This window comes from Eretmochelys imbricata, chromosome 2, assembly GCF_965152235.1.
Source record: "Eretmochelys imbricata isolate rEreImb1 chromosome 2, rEreImb1.hap1, whole genome shotgun sequence".
Lineage (NCBI taxonomy): Eukaryota > Metazoa > Chordata > Testudines > Cheloniidae > Eretmochelys > Eretmochelys imbricata.
In genome coordinates this window covers 162,287,375-162,312,120 of record NC_135573.1, presented here as the reverse complement: position 1 = coordinate 162,312,120, position 24,746 = coordinate 162,287,375, and the positions used below count along the sequence as shown (strand labels likewise).

At 40.3% G+C, this 24,746-nt stretch overlaps 1 protein-coding gene across 2 annotated transcripts in view; it reads left to right on the top strand.

Annotated features, from left to right (window-relative positions):
- FHOD3 (formin homology 2 domain containing 3) overlaps positions 1 to 24,746 on the top strand; it is a 614,532-nt gene that overhangs the window by 575,323 nt on the left and 14,463 nt on the right. For both annotated transcript variants that reach the window (XM_077810937.1, XM_077810936.1), the window contains 3 exons: positions 851 to 1,043; positions 17,892 to 18,063; positions 20,567 to 20,728. In XM_077810937.1, coding sequence (XP_077667063.1) covers positions 851 to 1,043; positions 17,892 to 18,063; positions 20,567 to 20,728 — 527 coding nt within the window. The remainder of the gene's footprint in view (positions 1 to 850; positions 1,044 to 17,891; positions 18,064 to 20,566; positions 20,729 to 24,746) is intronic.

Sequence of the window (24,746 nt, the reverse complement as noted above, 5' to 3'; positions counted from 1 at the left end):
AGGAACGTATGAGTTTCCTACTGGGTTTATCACATATATTGTGTTGGATTTGAAAATAAGCTGAACAGTGTTTTCTTTACTTTAAATTACCTAATGTAACTACTATTCTAAGCCTCTCCAGGATACCTTATTCAGTCACATGTTTCATTTCCATTGTAATGAGTGTTTTAATTGGCATAGACGCAGTAGATAAAAAATAGATTCACAAAGATCTATATATTCAGTAGTCCATTGTGAATAATGTGGTACAGAAGCGGCAGCAAAGCTGCAAATAATACAAAAAGCTGTGAGTAATACTGAATCAACAGTAAAGTTGTGAACTCAAAGCACCCCAGACTGTAAGTATTTGGATGTTACAACATTTTATGGTTTTCTTTTTGAACTACAAATGCTTCTCTTCCTGTGTTGCTAGCCTGTAAATCTTCATTCTTCTTGTCTAGACTTTCCCCAACATCTTAACAGCCTCTTTGAAGTTGCTTAATACAAACAAATGGAATTAAAACATAATAGTTTTTTCAATATCTGCAATGAAATTGTTCATTCACTTGCCAAATTAGTAAAATAAAATGAATGGAGTTTCATACACATCTTATCTCTAATATCAGCATGGGAAAATGGGTTGGGATGAAGTTATCATAGGCTAGCCATTTATTTGCATTATGTTTTTAATTATAAACCATGCCAGTGATGTTTAAGGCATCCATGAAAATTCCACAGCATGAAAAAAAAGAGATGAGAGCTCGGAAGACAATAAATGGATCAATTGGAATCTATTTTACTAGAAATCTAAAGTTTTTGAATGTTTTTTTTTTCATTTTTAAAAGCTGTCATTAATTCATTTTGTTTTTAGGTTCCATGCATTTTTGTTATTTATGGGTCATCCTCCTTATGCAATCCGTGAAGTCAACATCAATAAGTTCTGCAAAATTATTAGTGAATTTGCTTTAGAGTATCGCACCACCAGGGAACGAGTTTTGCAGCAGAAGCAGAAACGCGCCAACCACAGGGAAAGAAACAAGACCAGGGGGAAAATGATCACAGATGTAAGTGGCAAAATCAAATCCACTGTGGCAAGTATTTGTGAAGCTTTCTTTTTAGTGAATGCCATACTTTAGATGTTATGCTTCATTCACTAACCTTCCTTTAAGGATTCCCTCCACTATGAATAATGTACCCTTTGTTCTTTGTTAAATCAGTATTATGTTTTTCTTTGTCATTGACTATAAAAGCTTCTGGATTCGTAGCAGCTTCCGGATTTGGACAAAAGAAGACTAAGTGTTCATAAAGAAAATCTTCCATGTATTGCATGGACAAATTCATGCACAATGTCTGTTTTCAACAAAGAATAGAGTAGGAATTGAGGACACCTTACTGAAAAATATGGCCAAGAATATAAATAACACAGCCCTAAAGTTAGGCTGCCAAATCATTCCATACATCAAATTACTGACCACATATTTAGGTGCCTATATATGGATTTAGGTGTGTAATGTGAGGTTCCCATTTGGGAAAGTCCTGACTTGCAAATTTAAATATTATAGTGTTTTATATGTATAGTATCTATTTTCTTCATTAGATAAAAAAATATTACATGAGAGTCAAGTGCAGCCTCTTTCAGGTTTTATTACAGATTACTAATTTAGATTCTCTTTAGTTGTTACCTGATAAATTTCGCTACGTTCAGGCTACTTTGGTAAAAATAAGATGAACTTTCTCTTGATCTTTAAAGATCCTCTGATTTTTTTTATCTTCTTTTAAATTGATGCAGTTTCACTCAGTCCAAATAAAGTTTTAAGAAGTGCCAGTACTTAATAAAAGTTTCCAGCTGTCTCAAAATCCAAATCTGGAGTTTCGATTAGACATGAGTGGTTCATCGCATATGAAGCTACCCCTATCCTGCCTTTGGCATGAAAAACCCAAAGCTGATTACAGTTTTATGGCCAACAGCTCAGACAAGTTAGGTAAAGAAAAAAAATGCATCAGACCCATATTGGGATTGTATTTAAGTCGTTGACTCACAATCATTTGTAGATCTTTCCTGGCAATAACCTTTCAAATTTTGGAAATCTGCCTCATCTGGGAGAAAATTTTAGAGCCACATTATTATCTCAAAAGATTTTCCTTTTGGACTAGTCCCAGGTAAAGGAAGGGCTCTGGTTCTTTGCAAAGGGTTTAAGATAGACATGCAAAATTTCAGGTCTAGTATTAGGGAACTGAAGTTTTATATTTGCATTGCACCCTAATTTCTCTGTAACATTCTGAAGGAGTTAAAATGTGACACTACCCAAAGGGATTAGCAAATTAAATATTTAATTTTCCAAGTAGCATCAGTGCTTTTCACCAGTTCAGATAATGGCAAGAGGGGAGGGGTTCCTGTTATGCCAGTATATGATGGAGCATTTGCGTATTAAAGGACCAGAATAAGTGGCAGCAACAGGAATGAAGGAGCTTCTTCAAGTCCTTCTGTGTCAGGAAGTGAGAGAAGGGAAAGGAGGCCATTCTGCTCACCAGAAGAAATATCCAGGGAGATGGAGAGAGGAAGTAGGCCTGCATGCTGACCCTATCACAGTAAAACAGGATGTAGGTACAGGCCAGTGGCCAGTCACTGAACATCTGAGCCAGGGAGATGGGCCATTTCCTGAAGATGTGAAAACAGGAGAGAGAGTGATTGGGCCTTCCCCAGAAGGGCTTGTTATAGGAGAAGAAGAAGAAAAGAAGAAGAATCAGACCAGGATGGTATTTGTATTTGGGAGAAATTGAGTATCATCTGAGCAATAGTATCCCAGCTACAAATATCCTCCTTGTCTGAATTGTAGGATATATGCTTAGCATTAATTCACAATTATATGCTGATCCTATGAGCTGAGAAAGCCTAACGGAGTGAAGAGCATTCTCTAAAATTCTCCTTGTGGAACCTCTAAGAACATAAGAACAGCCATACTGGGTCAGACCAAAGGTCCATCTAGTCCAGTGTCCTGTCTTCCACCGGTGGCCAATGCCACATGCTTCAGAGGGAATGAACAGAATAGGTAATCATCAAGTGATCCATCCTGTCGCCCATTCCCAGCTTCTGGCAAACAGAGGCTACGGACACCATCCCTGGCCATCCTGGCTAATAGCCATTGATGAACCTATTCTCCATGAGCTTATCCAGTTCTTTTTGAACCCTGTTATAGTCTTGGCATTCACAACATCCTCTGGCAAAGAGCTCCACAGACTGACTGTGTGCTGTGTGAAAAAAATACTTCCTTTTGTTTGTTTTCAACCTGCTGCCTATTAATTTCATTTGGTGACCCTTAGTTCTTGTGTTATGAGAAGGAGTAAATAGCACTTCCTTATTCACTTTTCCCACACCAGTCATGATTTTATAGACCTCTATGATACCCTCAGAGAACTATCCACAGTGACTCCAAGATCTCTTTCTTGAGTGGTAGATCTATTTCTTGAGTTGTAAAAGCAACAACCACCCATTCTAAACAAATATTAATCCCAACTCACAATGTTTATCAAACGAATCACATTTTTATTAGTAATTTCTAAATCCCTGTTAAATGAGTCTATAGGTCCCTACCCTGGGAACAAATATTTAATAATGGGCTCTTCAATCTAGCGGAGAAAGTTTCAACACAATCCAATGGATGGAAGCTGAATCTAGACAAATTCAGATGGGAAATAAGGCATAAATTAACAATGAACATAATTAACCATTGGAACAATTTATCAAGGGTCATGATGGATACTCCATCGCTGACAGTTTTTATCCATGATGACTCCAAGATGTCTTTCTTGAGTGGTAACAACTTATTTAGACCCAATCATTTTATATGTGTAGTTGGGATTATGTTTTCCAATGTGCATTCCTTTGCATTTATAAACATTGAATTTCATCTGCCCTTTTGTTGCCCAGTCACCCAGTTTTGTAACTCTTCGTAGTCTGCTTTGCACTTAACTATCTTGAGTAGTTTTGTATCGTCTCCAAATTTTGCCACCTCACCGTTAACCCCTCTTTCCAGATCATTTATGAATATGTTGAATAGGACTGGTCCCAGTACAAACCCCTAGGGACACCACTAATTACCGCTCTCTGTTCTGAAAACTGACCATTTATTTCTACCCTTTGTTTCCTATCTTTTAACCAGTCATTGATCCATGAAAGGACCTTCCCTCTTATCCCATGACAGTTTACTTTGCTTAAGAATCTTTGATGAGGGACCTTATCAAAGGCTTTCTAAAAATCTAAGTACACTATATCCACCGGATCACCATTGTCCACATGCTCGTTAACCCTCTCAAAGAATTCTAACAGATTCGTGAGGCATGATTTCCCTTTAGAAAAACCATGTTGACTCTTCCGCAACAAATCATGTTCATCTACGTGTTTGATAATTCTGGTCTTTACTATAGTTTCAGCCAGTTTGCCTGGTACTGAAGTTTGGCTTACTGGCCTGTAATTGCTGGGATTGCCTCTGGAGCCTTTTTTTAAAAATTGGTATCATATTAGCTATCCTCTAGTCATCCAGTACAGAAGCTGACTTGAATGATAGATTACATACCACAGTTAGTAGTTCTACAATTTCACATCCGAGTTCTTTCAGAACCCTTGGGTGAATACCATCAGGTCCTTGTGACTTTTTACTGTTTATTTTATCAATTTGTTCTAAAACCTCCTCTAATGACACCTCAATCTAGGCCAGTTCCTCAGATTTGTCACTTAAAAAGAATATCTCAGATTTGGCAATCACCCTCACGTCCTCAGCTGTGAAGACTGATGCAAAGAATTCATTTAGTTTCTCCATGGTGGCCGTATCATCCTAGAGTGCTCCTTTAGCATCTCAATCGTCCAGTGGCCCCGCCTGTTGTTTAGCGGGCTTCCTGCTTCTGATGTACTTTAAAAAAAATTGCTATTACTTTTTGAGTCTTTGGCTAGCTGTTCTTCAAATACTTTTTTGGCCTGCCTAATTATATTTTTACACTTCATTTGCCAGAGTTTATGCGCCTTTCTATTTTCCTCACTAGGATTTACCTTCCACTTTTTAAAGGATGCCTTTTTGCTTCTCACGGCTTCTTTTACTTTGTTGTTTAGCCTTAGTGGCATTTTTTTTGGTTCTCTTACTATGTTTTTTAATTTGGGGTATACATTTAAGTTGAGCCTCTATTATGGTGTCTTTAAAAAGTTTCCATGCAGCTTGCAGGGATTTCGCTTTTGGGACTGTATCTTTTAATTTGTTTAACTAACTTCCTCATTTTTGTGTAATTCCTTTTTCCGAAATTAAATGCAATCATGGTTGGCTGCTGTGGTGTGTTCCCCGCCCTCCTCCCCCCCAGGATGTTAAATTTAATTATATTATGGTCACTGTTACCAAGCGGTTCAACTATATTCACCTCTTGAACCAGATTCTGTCCTCCTCTTAGGACTACATCAAGTATTGCCTATCCTCTTGTGAGTTTCAGGATGCACCGCTCCAAGAAGCAGTCATTTAAGGTGTTTGGAAACTTTATCTCTACATTCAGTCCTGAGGTGACACGTACACAGTCAATATGGGGATAGATGAAATCCCCCATTATTACTGAGTTTTTTATTTTTATAGCCTCTCTAATCTCCCTGAGCATTTCACAGTCACTATTACCCTCCTGGTCAGGTGGTTGGTACTATATCCCTACTACTATATTCTTATTATTCAAGCATGGAATTACTTTTATGGTACAGTTGGGTTCATTTAAGATTTTTACTTCATTTAACTCCACACTTTCTTTCACATATAGTGCCACTCCCCCACCAGTATGACCTTTTCTATCCTTCCGATATATTTTGTACCCTGGTATTACTATGTCCCATTGATTATCCACATTCCAAGAGGTTTCTGTGCTGCCTATTATATCAATATCCTCCCTTAATATAAGGCACTCAAGTTCACCCATCTTATTATTTAGACTTCTAGCATTTGTATATAAGGACTTTAAAAAATTGTCAATTTTTAGCTGTTTGCCATTACATGATGTAATTGAATGGGACTCTTTTTCATTTGACTGTTTTTCATCAGGTTCTACCCATGTTTTATCATCTTCCATCCTTTCCTCCTTACTAGGACACAGAGAATCTTCATTAATAGATCCTCCCCTAAGGGATGTCTCTGTCCGAACCACGTGCTCCTCCGTACCTTTCGGCTTTCCCCCAGACCTTAGTTTAAAAACTGTTCTACGACTTTTTTAACTTTAAGTTCAGGCAGTCTGGTTCCATTTTGGTTTAGGTGGAGCCCATCCTTCCTGTATAGACTCCGCCTTTTCCAAAAGGTTACCCAGTTCCTAATAAATCTAAACCCTCCTCCGTACACCATCATCTCATCCACGTACTGAGACCCCGCATTTCTGCCTGTCTACCTGGCCCTGTGCGTGGAACTGGAAGCATTTCAGAGAATGCCACCAGGGAGGTCCTAGACTTCAATTTCCTACCTAGCAGCCTAAATTTGGCCTCCAGGACCTCTCTCCTGCCTTTCCCTGTGTCATTGGTACCAACATGTACCACAACCACTGGCTCCTCACTAGCACGACACATACTCCTCTGTTTAAGGAGATTGCTTATGTGGGTGAATCAAGGACTTTCTGTGATCTACATGTATAGGAGTTATCCATTTAAATATAGTCAAGTAATGTTGCTTTTATTTTCCCCCACTCAGGTGTGGCACATGGTAAAATCAGAGCCACAGTCACATCAGAAGACTTGCTACAGCTTCCTTCTAACACCTGCTCTCCCCATTGCCCCATATAAACAGAGAGATACCTAACATCTCCAAAGCCAGTTCTACTCAAAAAACAAGACTGTAATTCAGCATGCTGGCAGGCAATTGCATGGGGAGAATAATGAAATAGAGCAGTTATGGTAGGGGGAGGGGGTTTTGTCTTTGCTTTATTGCTAACTTTAGATTTTCTGATTAGTTTATATTTCTGTGCATGGAAGTGAAAAGATATGCCTGCTATGCATAGTAAATATACACCTGGTAACGGAATATTCATTTCAAATTTTCCAGATGATACAAAGTTATTCAAAACAGTTAAGTCCAAAGATGTCTGTGAAGAGTTATAGGGGGTTTCACAAAACTAGCTGACTGGGCAACAAAATGGCAGATGAAATTCAACATTGAGAAGTGCACAGTAATGCACATTAATTAAAATTAATTATTAATTATTAAACATTAATTAACAATAAACATTAATTATTAAAAAATAATGCCAGCTACACATATATAATGATAGGTTCTAAATTAGCTGTTACCACTCAAAAAATATATCTTGGAGTCATCATGGATAAAAACCTTCAGTGATGGAGTATCCATCATGACCCTTGGTAAATTGTTCCAATGGTTAATTACGTTCATTGTTAATTTATGCCTTATTTCCCATCTGAATTTGTCTAGATTCAGCTTCCATCCATTGGATTGTGTTGAATCTTTCTCTGCTAGATTGAAGAGCTCATTATTAAATATTTGTTCCTATAGACTGTAATCAAGTCTATATCCTTATCCCCTTAACCTTCTCTAAATAGATTGAGCTCTTTGAGTCTATCACTATAAGGCATGTTTTCTAATCCTTTAATCATTCTCGTGGATTTTCTTTGAACCCTCTCCAGTTTATCAATATCCTTCTTGAATTGTGGTCGTGAGGCCTGGACACTGTATTCCAGCAACAGTAATATCAATGCCAAATATAGAGGTAAAATAACCACTCTTGTTCCACTCGAGATTATACTGTTTATGCATCCCAGGATTGCAATCATTCTTTTGGCTACAGTGTCACACTGGGAACTCGTGTTCAGCTGAATAGCCACCACAACCCTCAAATCTTCCCAGGATCGAGTCCCGCATCCTATCACTGTGGTCTACATGAATCCCAAGAAAAGGTAACCTTTCCGATTCTAGAAAAGAAAATACATATCCCTTTATTTTTTAAACCCACTCAACCAAAATCAGTCTTGAAGGGCAGAGGGTAAATCCTGCTGACCTTTTTGGATGCAGAACTCCTATACACTTCAGTGGCGTTATTCACATGGAAGGGGCTTTAGGTCTGAGAAACAGACTCCCAATTTTTGTAGTAGCCTTTCATTTCTACAGACCTTTGCTCCTGACTTCTCTAGGTCACTCATAGTGAAATGAGTTTGGTATTGTTAATGTAATTCCCAACAGATGTTTCTTAGATGGGAAAAGAATAAAAATGGAAGAATGGCGCATTGTCACAGTTACAGGGGGAGGTTGCCTAGTGTCTGCAACACTGCACTGCAATCACTACACTGCAACTGGGTTACAACGTGTGTAGACACACCCGAGGTGGCTTTAATCTAGCTAGCTCAGCTACCAACAGCAGTGAAGCTGCGGCAGCATGGACTTGAACATGGACTAGCCACCCATACATGTATCCAGGATCCCAGGTGGGCTTGTACAACCTGTGCGGAAGCCTGTGCTTCCATAGCTTCACTTTGCTGCTATTAATACTCGCACTAGCTAGAATAACTCTATCTTGGGTAGGTCGACACGTGCTACAATCACCCTTGTTCTCACCCTTGATTGCAGTGTAGAAATAACCCTATGTCTGCCTTTATCTAGTGATATCAGTCACGCACTTTCAGAAACAATACAATTCACTGAAAAATAAGCAGAAAAGATAGGAAAGAAATGCAGTTATACATTTGAGTCTGAGCTTTTCAATTATTTTTAATAACATTGAAAAGTACCTGTCCCCCAGAATTATGTAGCTGTCTTTTGTACAGTTCCTTAGAGTTTCTATTCCAAAACCTCTATTTAATAGAAATAATATTTAAATATGGCAAAATCCGCACCCCCCCGGCACGAATCCTAGAGTGACTTTTTTTAAAAAAAAGGTCTCCTGAAATTGTGCTATGGCATGTGAACTTGACAGAAAAGTTGAATCCCTAGGATTTGAACTGGAAATCCTTTCAGCCTTCAAAGCCAGAGCTCATGCACAAAGAAAGCTAGGGGAGCTGTTCATCCTAGCTGCATTCCTCCAGTACTGTTTGGTAATGTTACTTTTGTTAACATTTTCCCAATTCAAAAACTTTTCGCAATATATTTAACCATTAAAGAAAGAAGAAAGAAAAGAAGGAAAATTCCCATCTGGTTAATCTTTGATCTAGGAGACTTGAGTAATTCACTTACTACTTTAACTCTTACCCTTAGTAATGTAGGGCTGCATTCTGGCCCAGACTGGCCCATCCACACAGCGACAGAGATTTGGTATGGACCTATAAGGATCATGGGTGCTGTACAAACTGCTTACTCCCTTCCACCCAGAGCAGGTGGGAGAGGAATGAACAGAACTTTGATTCTGTCCCTCTCAATACACACTGGCTACTGGAACTGAGCAAGCATGGTGGGGTGAGGGGTAGTAGTCTGCTGCTGGTATAAGCCATCAGCCAATCACTTCTCCCTGGAGCAAAGGGGGGAGCAAGAAGGAAATTGTCTTCTTGAGCCTGGAATGCTCCTGCTATCACAATCTAACCCTTGTATAATAAATAAACTGCACAAAGCCTGGATTGCTTTCTTACTCTGGAAAATGCACTTAGCATTGTCCTCTGCCCCTTTCCCTTCTTTTGAATGCCTCTCACAGATTACTTTATATTTTTGCTTCATTTTTCCCCTTTCTTTTTATTTTTCTCTTCATTTTGTGTATGGATTAATATACAGATATGCTCTTTCTTTCCAAGATGCTTCTATGGTTTTCTCTTTTTTATTTATTCGAAGAACTCTGCATGGCCGTTTTTCAGAGGAATTTGTTTTCCCTAGGATTGCAAAAAAAAAAATCTATCATAATGTGAATAACAAAATGAACATACCTGCTGAGGTCCCACTGCAAAATGTCTGGCTGCATTTCAGTGCCACTATGCCCAAAGGAAAATAAACAGCTCACTCTCTAAACCAAACATGCCCTTAAAAAGTAACGTTAATGTGCTTCTCAGCACTCTCATGCAGCTAATCTTGTCATGTAGAGCATGCTGAAAACTAGATGAGCGCCAAAACAAATGAGGCTTTCCTATTTAATGATGAATGTTTTTGGAACAAAATGTATCAATCCCAGACAAAAATCATTACTGAACTGGAGATAAGATAAGAAAATATATATTAATAACTTGCAGGGGGTGGGGAATTAATGGAACAGTGTATTTTTAAAAACCTGGAAATTCAGTGTTTGCATTTTACAAATATTAATAAAATAAATAAATGCCCCCCTATGCTATCACTCTGAGAACACTTCATATGAGATAGGTGTTGAGAACTGGGGAATATCTGGATTATTTTTCATGAATGGGGAGTAGTGTTTGTGTGATCTGTTACTTGCAATGGAGCTAAATCAAAGAGGTGGTTAAAAGGACCAAACAGGAATAGCAAAACAATAACAGGGATAAGAGTCCTGGAGGGAACAATGAGGAAGCTGTTAATTGGGCAATGTGACTCCATCCAGGTTTAATCTTCCCAACACTAAGTGTAGAATCAAAGGAGGACACTAAACCATGAGAGGACCCTGAGCCTAGAAAAGGGAGAGGCTTCCCAGAGAGTGTCAGTGAGCACTGACAAGGATGCAAGGAGACGCCAGACTGCCTGAGAATCAGGGTCTGTAGCTAACAGGTTACAGCATGGCACAGAAGAGAAAGGGGCCACTCAGGCTAAGTCATGTCTACCAAGAGGCTTGAGGGGAATGCCAGATATAGGCTCCCAAAGGAAAACTCCTGCGGGCAACAAGCCCATTGAGCTTGCTAGATATCCTGGTTGGCAACCAGAGGGGTGTAATCTGGACACCCAGTCGGAGAGTGGTTGGACTGCATGGTCCCATCCCAAAGAGAAGTGGAGGCATGGGCTTGTCACTGGAAAGGGATCTCAGAAGAAGCAGTCTACCCAGGAGCCATGACTCATATGGACATATGAAAAAAATTCCTGAAATTTGGCAGGTTCAACACTTGATACACTAGTGAATGGGCCTGAACTCCACAAATTTAAGGAAATCTTAAAATTCATATACTGTGGCTGCAGACTTCATAAACTACATCCACCATGGTTTGTGTAGCCTAAATGCAGGAGTACACTAGGTTTTAAATGTCTGCAGCACACAATCTAGGGTGGTGAGGGATTAATATGTTTCTATGATTTCCAGTGCCTAATGTCAGGGAGTTAGGGCCCCAGTCCATCAAAGCACTTTAAGTATGTGTTTTATTTGAACCTGTTTAAAGTTAAGCACTCGCTTGGGTGCTTTGTTTAGCTGGGGCCTAAATTAGGAAGTGTCAGGTAGCAGCTGGATAGGTCTTTTACTTTTATATAAAGTGTAATTATTGTTGTTGGACTATCCTACTTATATAGCATCCAAGAATCTCAAAGTGCTTTATAAACGTCCGTGTGTTTAGCTTCACAACATCATTGTGGTAACCAGGCATCATTGTAAATAAACCACAGATGGATTAAGAGACTTGCCTAAGTTTCAAAAGGAAATCTCTGGCAGAGCCAAGCATAAATTCCAGGTCTCCAAACTGTCAGTCCTATGGTTGAACCACAAGACCATCCTTCATCTCTTAAGAGTCACGGTGATATTGGTGGTGTTTTTGTCTGAGAGAGAGTGAATTGAATCTAGTTTCTTTGGTCAAATAAGTGGTGAATGATATACACATTTGTACGTCCAATTTAATCCAGCATAGCTGGGGCTATGCAGGTCAAGATGTCAATTCTGAAGTATGAGGGCTAATATCTGTCTCATGTTTTTGGGCAGGGGGTGGGAGGGTGTGGATGGGAACGCACAGGTAGAGTTAAGGTTGTATGGGGAGGGCATTAACTCTGTTTTTTTCATACTTTCCAACATTTAGAGGTTTCTTTCAAATGTCAACTTTGCATTTCCTGACTTCCAGACATTTGGATTTTTTAGAGATACAGAAGAGATCCAAGTTCTAAGCAAAAAGACACAGTGGTTCGGAAGCCACCCTGTTATGAAAGCAAAAGGTAGAGAAAATGAGCCACTAAGAAACCAGTCACTACATAGGGAGAAGGAGTAGCCAGGCTCTCCTCCAGTACTTCTCCCTATTATGAACATGGGAAAAGAGGAGAGAGTGCCAATGATTGCTAACAGATCAACTGGGCGGAGTGTGACACAGACCCCTATAGCATAGGTTCCCCTGTTCTTTGCAAATATCTTGCACCTCAGATCTGACAAAATTCATACATCACATTTATACATAAAGAGTAATGTGTACGGTATCTACAGAAAGCTCATCAAGATTCATAATCATTATGAGATGTAAGTATGAGTAATAGTTAAGGAATAAGATATCTATATTTAAAGAATGCGTTATGGACCAGGAGTAGAAGTTAGTCACCAAGAGTTAACGTGTTTCAGTGATGGCCCATTCAGGCAAAGGGGAGTTATCACCCCACTCTGTTTGGTCAGTGATGCAATGCAAGGCTCAATCAATTGGCCTTATGCAATACTGAGACTCTGAGTGAGAAACCATCAGAGGCAACAACAAGCAATCAAAAAACTTAAAGGCAAAAAAGAAACTTTACAGCAAGCCAGGGGTTCTCCCTATCTGTGAATAGAAACAAAAGGCTGTTTTCAGTATAACACAGAGGAGGGAGAGGCACTCCGTGTCCATTCACTGAGAAAACTCATGGGGAGCAAGGGGGTTTTCATGATCCTGGTTCTTGGATCCTGGTTTTTATTAAACCAGCCAGATCTGCAGTAGACTGAACTTTGGGGGAAATCTGCCTTATTGCATAAGAGAGGTAACTATTGATAAGTGTAGACCCAGGTTCGAGTTTTATGATATTGCTTTGTGTTGTAATCACTTGGTTTCATCAGTTTCTCCCATTTCTAATTACATCTGTATTCTTTCTTAAATAAGCCTGCTTTTGTTTTATCCTAAGTGCTCACAAGTGCTGTGTAGTTTGCAGGAGTGGTGCATAAAGGTAAAACTGATAAATTGGGGTACACTGCTTCTTTGGGGGCAGAGGATCTGGAATTTCTGAGAGTAGCCAGCATTAGGGGCTGGATATCACGGGGGTACAATTCAAAGGGTGCACCTATTGTTAACCTACAAGGTGAAGAAAAGTGTGATGTAGCCCAGAGGAGAGGGCTTGGGTGGCTAATAGGCTGGTGGTGTCAGGGAGCTGACACCCCACTAAGAACGGGCAAGTTTCCCTCACACTGGAGTCATGGGGGGTAACAAGGTGACTCACAGTCGTGGGTGCCCAAGAAACATCACAGAGAGGGAGAGGAAGAGAGAGCTTCTGTCTCACTAGCAGTTGAGTGAGGGGCTAAGAGAGAGAAGCCAGAGCCAACCATACAGCCTGTCTTTCCATTATTTGGAACAACAAGAGAGCCCTCCACCTCCTTCCATGCAGCCAGGGGACAGCTGCTTTATGGTTCCATTGGAGCAGAAAGATGCATAGTGTCATATAACACCATGATTTGAGGGAAAGAAAAGGATGAAAGGGTGATAGGGCATGGCCTTACTTTGGAATTTGTCTGAGAGAAGGCAGCAGGCAACTCTACTTAAAACTTTGCCTTGGTTCTATTGCCAGTTCTATTTATATGCATTTGGGTGCACAGATGAGTAAATGCAATGCCTTTTCTGCAGAAGATAACAGCATCCATAAATTTTCCTTTACTAAAAGGAAGCGGCAAGTTGATTGCCATATGAAGTATTTTCTTATCTACCTTTATTTACAGATCATCTTGTCATTGCTTAAACAATACCATGCTTTGATCATACTGTACTTCCTAAACATTGCTCTTTGTCCTTCTCTGTCCTGTCCTTCATCTCCCCGATAGACGGATGAAGAGGAGGATGTAGAGGTATGGTTCTTTGAAAGAGCATGTCGTTTCCACATCCCCTGTGTGCTGTGAGATCTAATTCTAACACAAATATTATGGAATGCTCAAGTCCATTAGCTCAACTGGAACCGTGCACTGTGACTTTCATTCTCTTGGCTTTTTGGCTCTATCGTAAGACTGTTTTTAAAGTTGCTTTAACCATGAGTTTGTGTTCTCCTATAAATCCTGATTTGGAGTCTTAATTATCTGAAACTTCCTTTCTTCAGGTCCCAAAATCATTAATTAAGTTAATAATTCCCTTAAGTATGCAAAACTTCAATAATCTGAGTGTCCTGTGGAAAACTTTGGATGAAGGTTCCCATGACAATGGGATAATCAATGTTGAGCTATCTAGTCACAAAACATTATTTTACGAGCAGTTCAAACATCTGTCTATAGAGATGCAAAACAAGATTTTGCAACATCTGCACTATGAATCCCAAAGAACTGAACAATGGAATAGTTTATGAACTTCTTAAAATTCCTCTTAATACATGAGTCTGAAAATAATTGAATAAATAATGTACCAGCTGACATACCTGCTGTATTCCCAGTGGAACAGTCTATTGTTATGGACAGCATCTCATTGTGTAATGCATTCTTTGTTCAAATATAGCTCACTCATCCAGTTCAACTAACCAAGCAATTTGATTGGCTGAATGCCCACTGCTTCCTAATGACAGTCATTTGCACAAGGGGCTACTCTTTGAGGGTAAGCAAAGCATGGACATTTGAAAATGAAAGATATGTAGGAAGCTACTTATCTGGGACCTCTTCTACCCCAAAGATTATAATTTAATGTCTGGGTGGGACAGAACATGAGGAATCACCAAGTGAATGATGATTTGAATCCATTAGATGGAACAATACATGCTATTGAATTAACATTTGTGCAAAAATATTTAACTAATGTGTGTATTCTAACTATTGGTTATGTGATGATAGTCTCCTTTGGTTTTTCTGTGACATTTTGTATCTGTTAACTTTTCAACCTACTGTCAATGTTATTTTTAAACCAAGACTGGCATGCACTGCAGTAGACATTTATCACTAATATTTTTCTAACCTTTATTTTCACATGTGAGACTCTAGCACTTACACATTTTCTTCCTCCAAATGAGGCAAACTGGTATTTTTAAAACAAATTCTAGACATGCACCATCAGCAGTATATCTCAAATTAATATATTTAGCTCAGTGCTTTGTAAGGATCATTGCTTTGTTATTTGGTTCACTTACAGTTCTAATCTGATAAATCATTTTGTTTAAATAGTATCATTCTCCCAGTAATTTCCAGATCAAATATTTTCAGTTTACAGGTAAAACAGTGGGGTTTTCCTAACAGCCAGCCCTGCAAACTCAACATAGGCTCTCAGAGTCAAGCTGGGTTCTTTTCTTCTAAAGCATCATCACCAGTAATAAAGGCTCTATGGATTTTCCTGAGTGCAACTAATTGGCCTTATAATAGGAAATTAATAAAACAATCCTGTTTATGGTGCAAATGAAGGAGCAACATTCAACACACTTTCTCATATCTGTGTTATGTCTGCAGGGCTAACAGGAGTGAGGAGAAATTTAAAAAATATTTTAGCCCCTGGTGCTTGGAAATATGACTCTGAATATAACACTGGGGCAGATCTGTTGAGTAACAAGTTATCATTTTTATGTAATCACTTTTCAGAGTAGAAACATACCTTAAATATTCTTTCTGACAGTAAGAACCATGAGAGTAAGTGGCACATTTTAACATTAACATCCATAGGCTGAAATAGAAATATAACTTGCTCCTCCTCTGAAAACATCATGCTCCCTTAAAAATGTTTTGCTCTGCAGAAGTTCTTAGAGGCTTCAATCCTAGACAGGTTTCTTCTGTAACTGATGAAACCTCAGCCTACTGTCACATTACTTTGTGTTGTGTGTGTGCAGCTAATTTAGAAACTGTTTCTTAATGTTGTCTTGGTAATACAGAAATCATACACAGATTGGGTGAGTGAAGGGCAGATTCCAAAATCAGTTTAAGGTTTTGTTTGTTCTTCTTACTGCCGCCTGCAATTTTTGTGCTCCAGCCATGAAATTATTTGGCAGCATGTTTTCAGTGTTGTTCTTAATATATTTTTAACTTACTGTAGGTAGTTGCTATTAGAACCGCTTAACTGTTATCTGTAGATATGCAGGGGCAGGAGTAGAGGGGGAGGTTAGAGACAGCAGGAAAATGTCTCCTTTCATGGACAGTGAAACTACTTCTGCTCTGCCAAGTTACCCGTAGTTGGGGCTACAGAACAAACTTATCTACTCCTTACTTAGCTAACTTGATTCATCTAGTGTGCTCATCACTGTGGTATTTGAGTCCATACGGCAGGCCCTTACCCAAGGTCACACAGCAGGTCTTTGTTTCACACCCTATGCTCTGATGGAAAAGGTATGAAGATTAAAGCCCATACTTATGCCTAGTTTTTTTGAGGATTTTATATGCACCTTGATATTCCCTTGTCCTTAGAGCTATCAGGGTCCGTTCTCTTGGAGAGAAGTGAATATTGCCCCACTCTTTTGAGCCTACCTGTACTACAAATGAGTCCAGACAGGCAAGGATCTCTGCTTGTGTGTCTACTGCTCAGTGTGTGATATGTGGTCTTAAACAAATGGCATATTTTCTTTACTAGTTTCATTCTTTAGAACTAAATAACGTCAATAAAGAAATTAGAACCTCTCTGACCACACACCCCAAGTTGTCACCTATCACCCCACACTGGAACCCATAGGGGGTATCATCAAATGACTACAACCCATACTCCATGGGGACCACATCCTGAGGGAAATCTTTCCTGAATCCCTTCTTCTGGCCTTCAAATAACCCTCCAATCTCTCCAAACTCATTATCAGAAGCAAGTTCCCCACGCCCAGGACACACCAACTCAAAGTAGGCCCAGACCCTGCCAGAACAACAGATGCAAGAGCTGAAAACATATTTCTGTTGCTACAATGATCAACAGCCCCCACAACACACCTTTCAAGATACATGGGTCCCACATATACCAATCACAGCGTGTAATGTACCTCATCCAGTGCATTAAATGCCTCAATATCAACTATATGGATAAAGCCAGACAATCACTATGCTCTCAAATGAGCTCACAGGAAAATGATAAAAGACAAAAACACCCTATCACCAGTGGTGTAGCCAGGTGGAAAAAACAGGGGGAGCGGAGATTAAATAAAGTCACCATCCCCTGGTACTGACCCGGCGGCGATCCGGGTCCTCAGCAGCACTTCAGTGTCGGGTCCTTCACTCGCTCCGGTCTTCAGCGCTGAAGGAACACATACCCCCCCGCCCCCCCCCCCGCCACCGCAATGCCGCTGGAGACTGGAGCGAGTGAAGGACCCCATGCCGAAGTGCTGCTGAAGACCCAGAGCGCTGCCAGGTCAGTAAAAATGTTAAAGGCACCAAGTAATTAAAAAGGCGCCACTTGTGCTCGGTGCGGGAGCGGCCGCTGCCGTTCTCCCGCCCCCAGCTATACTACTGCCTATCACCTGTGGATGAACACTTCTCTCACTCTGCAGTTGACCTGTCAGTCCTCACTCTCAAAGGAAACCTGCATAACTATTTTAAAATCAGGCCTAGGAGCTTAAATTGATAACTTTGCTAAACACTAAAAATCATGGACTGAATAGAGACACTGGACTGATGGTTTATTACAACAATCTGTAGCCCCAGTAACAACCCCCTCCAGCTGCTACTCCCCCCCTTTCCCCTCCACCTTCCTTTCCTCCTTATGACTGGAGCACTGTGAAAGGGCCACTTCATCCTGTATGATCCCTTGAAATATGTGTTAACAACTTATGCTAAATTATCTGTTCCATCTTATAATTAGCTGTGACACTCTGCCTACCTTTCCTAGACCTGAAGAAGAATTCTGGGTAGGCTCAAAAGTTTCTCTCTCAGCAACAGAATTTGGTCCAGTAAAAGATACTACCTCACCCACCTTTGCTCGTCAACTTAGATCGTGTCAATTAAACAAATTCTTTTTCTTTCTGCAGTCTGGAAAGTTCTCCAGCAACTCTACACCATCTCAGAGCCAGCCACAGGGTCTGCAGTATGCTGAAGAAGCAGCAGAGCATGAGAACATGAAGGCTGTGCTGAAGACCTCCTCCGTCAGTGGGGAAACCACCACTGCACTAGGTGTTCGCACTCGAAGCAGAGCCAGCAGAGGTAAACGCTGTGCTTTTATTTTCTCAACTCCCTTTGGGCATTGTCATTATTTATTGTATGTACTACAGTAAGACGTTGAGGTCATGCCACCGTAGTAGGGTGCTGACAATCTAAATAGTCAAAAGAGAAGAAGCAATTTTTGTTACCCCCCATTTTACAAATGGGGCACAGACCCCTTGGAGTGGTTTGCCTAAGATCAGGCAGGTGGTCAGTAGCTGAGACAGCGGGAGTAGTAATAAGGAATAATAACCACTTAAAATTGACCCCACCCCCACCCCCTTCCTGCATGAGCCTGGCTCCCCTTTAAGCCACAATTTGTATTCCTCTGATCACCTTTTGTTATGAAATATAGATGAGGTCAACATATTTTTTTTCCAATACAAGCAAGTTGAAAGCAGCCATTAGGCCACAAACTGTTGCTTAAAGGGCATCAAAGCTTATGAGGAATGGTGGGGAAAGAAGAGAAGGATTTGCAAAGTTTTTGAAGGAATAAAAGAGATTATAAATGTATAAACATTTCCCTGCTATTTGATTTATCCTACTGCATAGAACTGCTGTTTGTAGTGGACACATGAGTTTACATCATATGTACAAGCCCAGTGTTGTTTTTGGAAAAACAAATTTTAAAATAATGAAATGGAAGATGAAGAATCAGTTATTCCACAGTGAACACTAGTAGTCTAAGGGTAAAGCATCATGCACCCAAGGCTTGTATCAGTCCCAGATGAATGTACACATTGATATCACTTAGTGCCATATTAGGGCCGGAGATACCAGCTGGTAAAGAGAGAGCAGATTGGTGGCAGGTCATCTACCTTCTATAGGTAACCATGGATGTGCTCGCAACTCTAGCAGCTATTTCTTCTTCCTTTGAAGCCAACAGTTGTCAAGTGTCAGCACGGTTCAGTTCTGAAAACTGAATCCTGGGAAATCAAATGTTGTCCCAGTCTACAGTGCACAGACCCAACATTCTGACAGAGGAGTTCAGTAGTACAACAGTAGTATCTCATCTCTGACAATGAGATATCTTCATTTCTTCTCCATCATGTGATCCGCTGGGATCTCTATTCATAAGAAGAGTGGCAAGCAAACCACTTCCTTGTTGCTGAATCATTTCACAGATAGTGGGCTCATTAACCCATTTTCCTTTCACATTTTTTCTTACAGCTGTGGTTTATCAATTAATCAATCAATTACTGGTTCTGGAGTACAGGGCATTAATTCTTGGTGGTAAGGCCTGCTCTTCATGGTATTCCTTTCCCTCATATATGGAAATCTTATCCATTACTGATTTCTTTTGGTACCACTATGCCTAGACCCTGCTCTGCTAGTAAAACATTTTCTATGTATTTTATTAAAGCTTTGATGCCTGGCTCCAAAAGCCCCAATTTAAAAAGCAGGCCGAGTAGCTAAGATACAAAGAAATAAACAACTCAAGCTGCTCTGCAGCAAACTAAACAGCTGACGTAATTCGTTAAGTGCTAGTGAGCAGTGTGTCCTGTAATAAGATTCAGTTCCTGTTGGCTTAAAGAATAACAGAGGCAGTGGTAGCGTGAGCCAGACAGAAGCCTGTTAGGAGCGCTGTCCTAATAGACCTGCTGTTGACAGGAGCCTGGAAAAAAAGCAGCAGGACACACTGCGATTCAAGACTGCTATTTACTGTCAACAGCGAAGTGCCAAGGATTGGTCCCATCATTGCTGGTTTTTTAACCTGACTGTGTTTACTGAGCCAGCTCTTTTGGAAAGCTCATTGTCATTATTCTTCTGACTGACTAACCTTCAAATTATTAAGAAAAACAAACAATAATATCTAATGGAGAAACCAAAAGATGTGCCTGTCGGAGGGCTCTGTGCAACAGGGAGGGCCATAATTTCCTGGATCTTTTGGTTTCGGAGACATGGCTCTCTGGTGGGTGTGTAGTTTTAACCAAAATTGCTTATATAGCTTTTCAGTCTGAACATTTTGCCAACCACTTTTACTTTTCTGCTTGTAACAGAGCACATGCACTTGTGCCGGGCTATATCCAGCCACGCAATGAAAAGGTGATTTCTTCCTTTCAAAGGGGGAAAAAACATCTTGAAAGAGATTCTTTCCTCCACTACATCCCCTTTGTGCCAGAAGCATGGAAGCAGACTTGGTACAGTCAGATTCTATTCCATCTGGTCTGGCTCCAGTATAGGGAGCAAAACGGGATGTGAGGAGAGCATGCTGCACTCCAGCAATCCCCAGCTGGTGGACAGTCTCTGAGAGACTACTGCCAGCTGCATCGTCTAGAGGAGAGCCATGAGTTTAAGGCCAGTTCAGAACTCCCTTGTAGCTCAGCTGGTGCTGCCGAGTAGTTGGGGCGTTATCTAAAATTTTCTGTAATGGGTAGACGTTTTTACTCTAACAAATTTGAAACAGCAGTCACTGAGCTGCCTGCTGTCATTCTGCAATGATCCAACTACAAACAAAGGTGATGTGTGAGGGGTACTCTTTTTCTAAGACTCCAATTCATTCCAGGCCGTATCGGTTCATGGAATGCTGCTGGTGATGATTCACCTAATGCTACAGATGATGCAGCTGATGAGATCATGGATCGCATTGTAAAGTCAGCCACCCAAGTGCCAAGTCAGCGAGCGGTGCCTAGAGAGAGGAAGCGGTCACGTGCAAACAGGAAGTCATGTGAGTACTGCTGATAAACTTGTTGCAATGGAGAGGAAAGCTGTCTGTCCATCTGTCTCTTTTTATATGCACATCTGTATGTTTATGTGTATGTGTGTAAATATGTAGGATCAGCTCCTTAGCTTGTGTAAATCAACATAACTCCAGTGATTTCACTGAAGTCTATACATTGGGGATCTGTCCTGAAATGTTTCAGTTTAAAATTCACATTTAAACTTTTTGGTGATAGGCTATTAGCTTTATTCAAAATACACTTAGCATTTGGAAAGTTTAGAATTAGATATTTAGCTCAGGCAAAACAGCATAAAACATAATGGTAAAAATACTCTATGAAAGTCAGAATTAACTTGGGGGGGAGGGATAGCTCAGTGGTTTGAGCATTGGTCTGCTAAACCCAGGGTTGTGAGTTCAATCCTTGAGGGGGCCATTTAGGGATCTGGGGAAAAAATTGGGGATTGGTCCTGCTTTGAGCAGGGGGTTGGACTAGATGACCTCCTGAGGTCCCTTCCAACCCTGATATTCTATGATTCTATGATTCTAATATCAGGTGAAGAAAAGCATCATGGCTTGAACCTGGCTTCCAATATGTAGATAATATTGCTGCATATTTGGTAAACTCGGGTATTGAGCATACAAGCCCGTACCTATTCTTCTTCTTCGAGTGCATGCTCAGGTCCATTCCCGTGTAGGTGTGTGCTTGTCACATGCACTGCCGCTGGAAGGTTTCTCCCTCAGTAGTATCTGTCGGGTCAGCTCCAGCAGCCTATATAGCTCTTCATGGCACTCTGTATAGGAGCCTGCTGACCCAGCGCCCCCTCAGTCCAGCTAGCTTGTTGGTTAACTCTGAACCCACCTCCAACATTTGCTTGGGAATCACCTAGATGGGAATGGACATAAACAAGCACTCGATGAAGGAAAAAATGGTTACTAACCTTTCAGTAACTGTTGTTCTTTGAGATGTTTTGCTCATGTCCATTCCTAAACCTGCCCTCCTACCCCTCTGTCGGAGTTGCCAGCAAGAAGGAATTCAGGGGGCCCGATGTCAGCAGGCTCCTATTTTCAACGCCATGAAGGCAAAACTCCGGGGGCACCAGATACCACTGAGGGAAAAACCTTCTGGCGACAGTGCGTGCGGCGTGCACGCACACCTACATGGGAATGGACATGAGCAACACATCTCGAAGAACAACAGTTATGGAGAGGTTAATAACCTTTTTTTACTGGACAGTTACTACTGTAGACAATGAGTGTCTATGTACTAGAGAACTGAACAATGCTTTAGTAGGAAAAGGAGTCCAATGTGTAAAAGTGCTTTAATGTTTCTGTGATCACAGTACACATCAACAGGGTATTGCAATCAGTTAAAGAACTCAAATGGAAACTAAATTAACTTGCAGTCAGGCATTGTGAAGTAATAAAAAAAAACAATTTATTTGTATATGTATATACAGAATACAAGATATGCCCTGTTGTAATTGACTTCATTGTGTCTTAACTATAAAAGGCCACTGTCAAACGTATTATTTCACAACTTTAAACATCTTTTCTTTATTGTTGGTACAATGTCCTTTTGCAAACTTGGAAGTAAAATCTGTCTACTTATGGTAGTGCAATCTGTCTGCAAAGCAGCCACAAAGCTGGTTTAATTTATGTTGGGAATTAAAGGAAATCCTGTCGTAATGCAACCCTCCAGTGGCACAGAGCTGCCGTAGTCACCCAAGTTTGAGAAGTTTGGCTTTGATGTTTATTAAATGCAGTAGTTTAAGTTACGGTAGTCTTTGCGATATTCCCCATTCCAAGCATGGAGAATATTGCAGGTACCGTGGGAAAGGTGAATACCAGAGGAGGGTAGAAATTTAAGATTTTAATCATATTCACTGTCTGTGGCTTTGTGACCACCTCTCCATCCATTTTTTAGCATTTCCAGGAAGTTAGAACAAAGAAGAGACAACAACAGTGAGTGAAAGATCACAACAGGCATACTTTTTGTGGCATTGTTCTAGTTCAGTTAACCTTGTTGGTGATGGAAAGCATTCTGTACAAACAGCACTTGGCTTTTATTAGCTAGCATATGCCAAAAGCACATTCACTCTTCCCAAAGTTCCAAAACGGGGATTTTTGCATGCGGCAACTTCCTCAGAGAAATTAAAAATCAGCTAGGCATTCTGGTTGAATGAGCAAACCTTCCAGCAAAGAAAATGAGCTGACACTGGATTGTCTCTTTTACTTTCTGTCACAGAGTACACCACAGCTCTCAGCAGCATATCCACTGCCACCACCTGCTGCCCCACATGTACTTGTGTTCTCCATATGTGCTGATTGCTGTAGGTGACTCATGCATATCAAACAGATGCCCTTTATGTTTGCATATTTTTGTGGCTTACCCCATGCTAAACTATTCCCTCTGTTAGCAATCCTCTCCCCACACACACACAAAAGCCATATGTTCGATGTCTTTGCCAGGCACCTTTCCTCCAGGAAAGCACTTGCTACAGCAAAAGGGATAATAATGAAAATACTATATATTTTCCATAGGGCTGGTTTTCATTTATGTTTAGTGAAAACATCAACAGGGATTAAGGACTCAGTAAATGTTTAGGCTGGGACTGATTTCCATTGTAATTTATCCTGATAGATTCCAGCTCTCTCACTTGTTTTGTCTTCAAGATCTCAGCTTGCCTTTTAAGTCGACTAAAAGACAGTTTCAAAATAAATGTAAAGTTCAGTAGTTTAGCGTACAGCACTTCAGAAAGGAGAATGTCTGGAACTGTACAACTTCAGTGGTAGTTGATATACCTGGATAATGAATGAATAAAATGGTTTGGCTTGAAAAACCACTGAGCTGAAGAGATAACAAGGCACCTGCATTTTCTCCCCAAGGAACTAAGCAGGACCCCATCAATATGAATGTAGAATTTAAGATAAGAGAATGGGAAAGGCTACTCTGACTGCTGAACAGTCAAAAGTCTATGAAAGTGGCACAGATCTACATGAATATACTGGAAACTAGAGCTTTAGGTGGTTTAGTGCTGCAGGGTTACGTTCCTTTGTTGTGTAAAGAGCAAAAGACACAATAGTTCGTTGTTCTGACCCATACAGGTTGGCAAGACCCATCCCTACAAATACACTCAGAGTGAAAGCGAGGAGGGTGTGTGTTTGGTGTTCAATCTAACTCAAAATGTCAAAGTGAAACTAACTTGAAAGTACCAGCTTGCACCATGTTTTTACTGCAGCCATGTAAAATCATACATTTCTCAGGGTTTTAATGCAGAAGAATAAATCTGCTCAGGTTCACTTAAAGCGTAGCAAAGAATTAAGTGAACCTGGACTGAGATGTGTGTGTTTCTATCAAAATTGGAAACCCAAATGAGTTATGCATGATTGTGTTGCAAACATTTCATGTGACTCTACCAGTTACCTTTCATAGACAAGGTGAGAGGATAAAGAAAATAGAGATGAGAAATTAGTAATTCTCAGTCATTTTGAATCAAAAGAGAAATAGAAATGGAGTTATAAGAGAAGCAAGTTCTTACTCAGCCATTGGGTGAATCTATTGGGAAAATAATATATTTTTACATTTGTTGAATTAGGTCTTCCACAAAGTGGAATGAGATAAATTGTTGGGTAGTGTGATCATATTCAGTATTCAAAGATCAATATTTAGATTCTAATGAAAAGAAAAGGTCAAGTCAGAGCAATCGAAGGAGCCATAAGTTGTGAGAAGGAATAAGGCTGTGAAAAGTCCATCGACGATAAATGAATGGTAATTCCTGTATCTGCTCTACAACCTCTGAAGATATCAAGGGTTATTGATAAATGCAGATCTGACTTATAGGGCCATTGAAAACAAATAAGAAGGAAAATGTTGAGAAAGAGCTGAAATGGAGAAGATGGGGGTACGGGTAAACTAAGAAAAACTGACTTCTGCTGAGATATACTGTAAATGTATGAAGGCTGTGTTCTGAAGGTGAATATGTGATAAGAGGGACTGTTTCTGAGGTACCTCCAAAACGTTAGA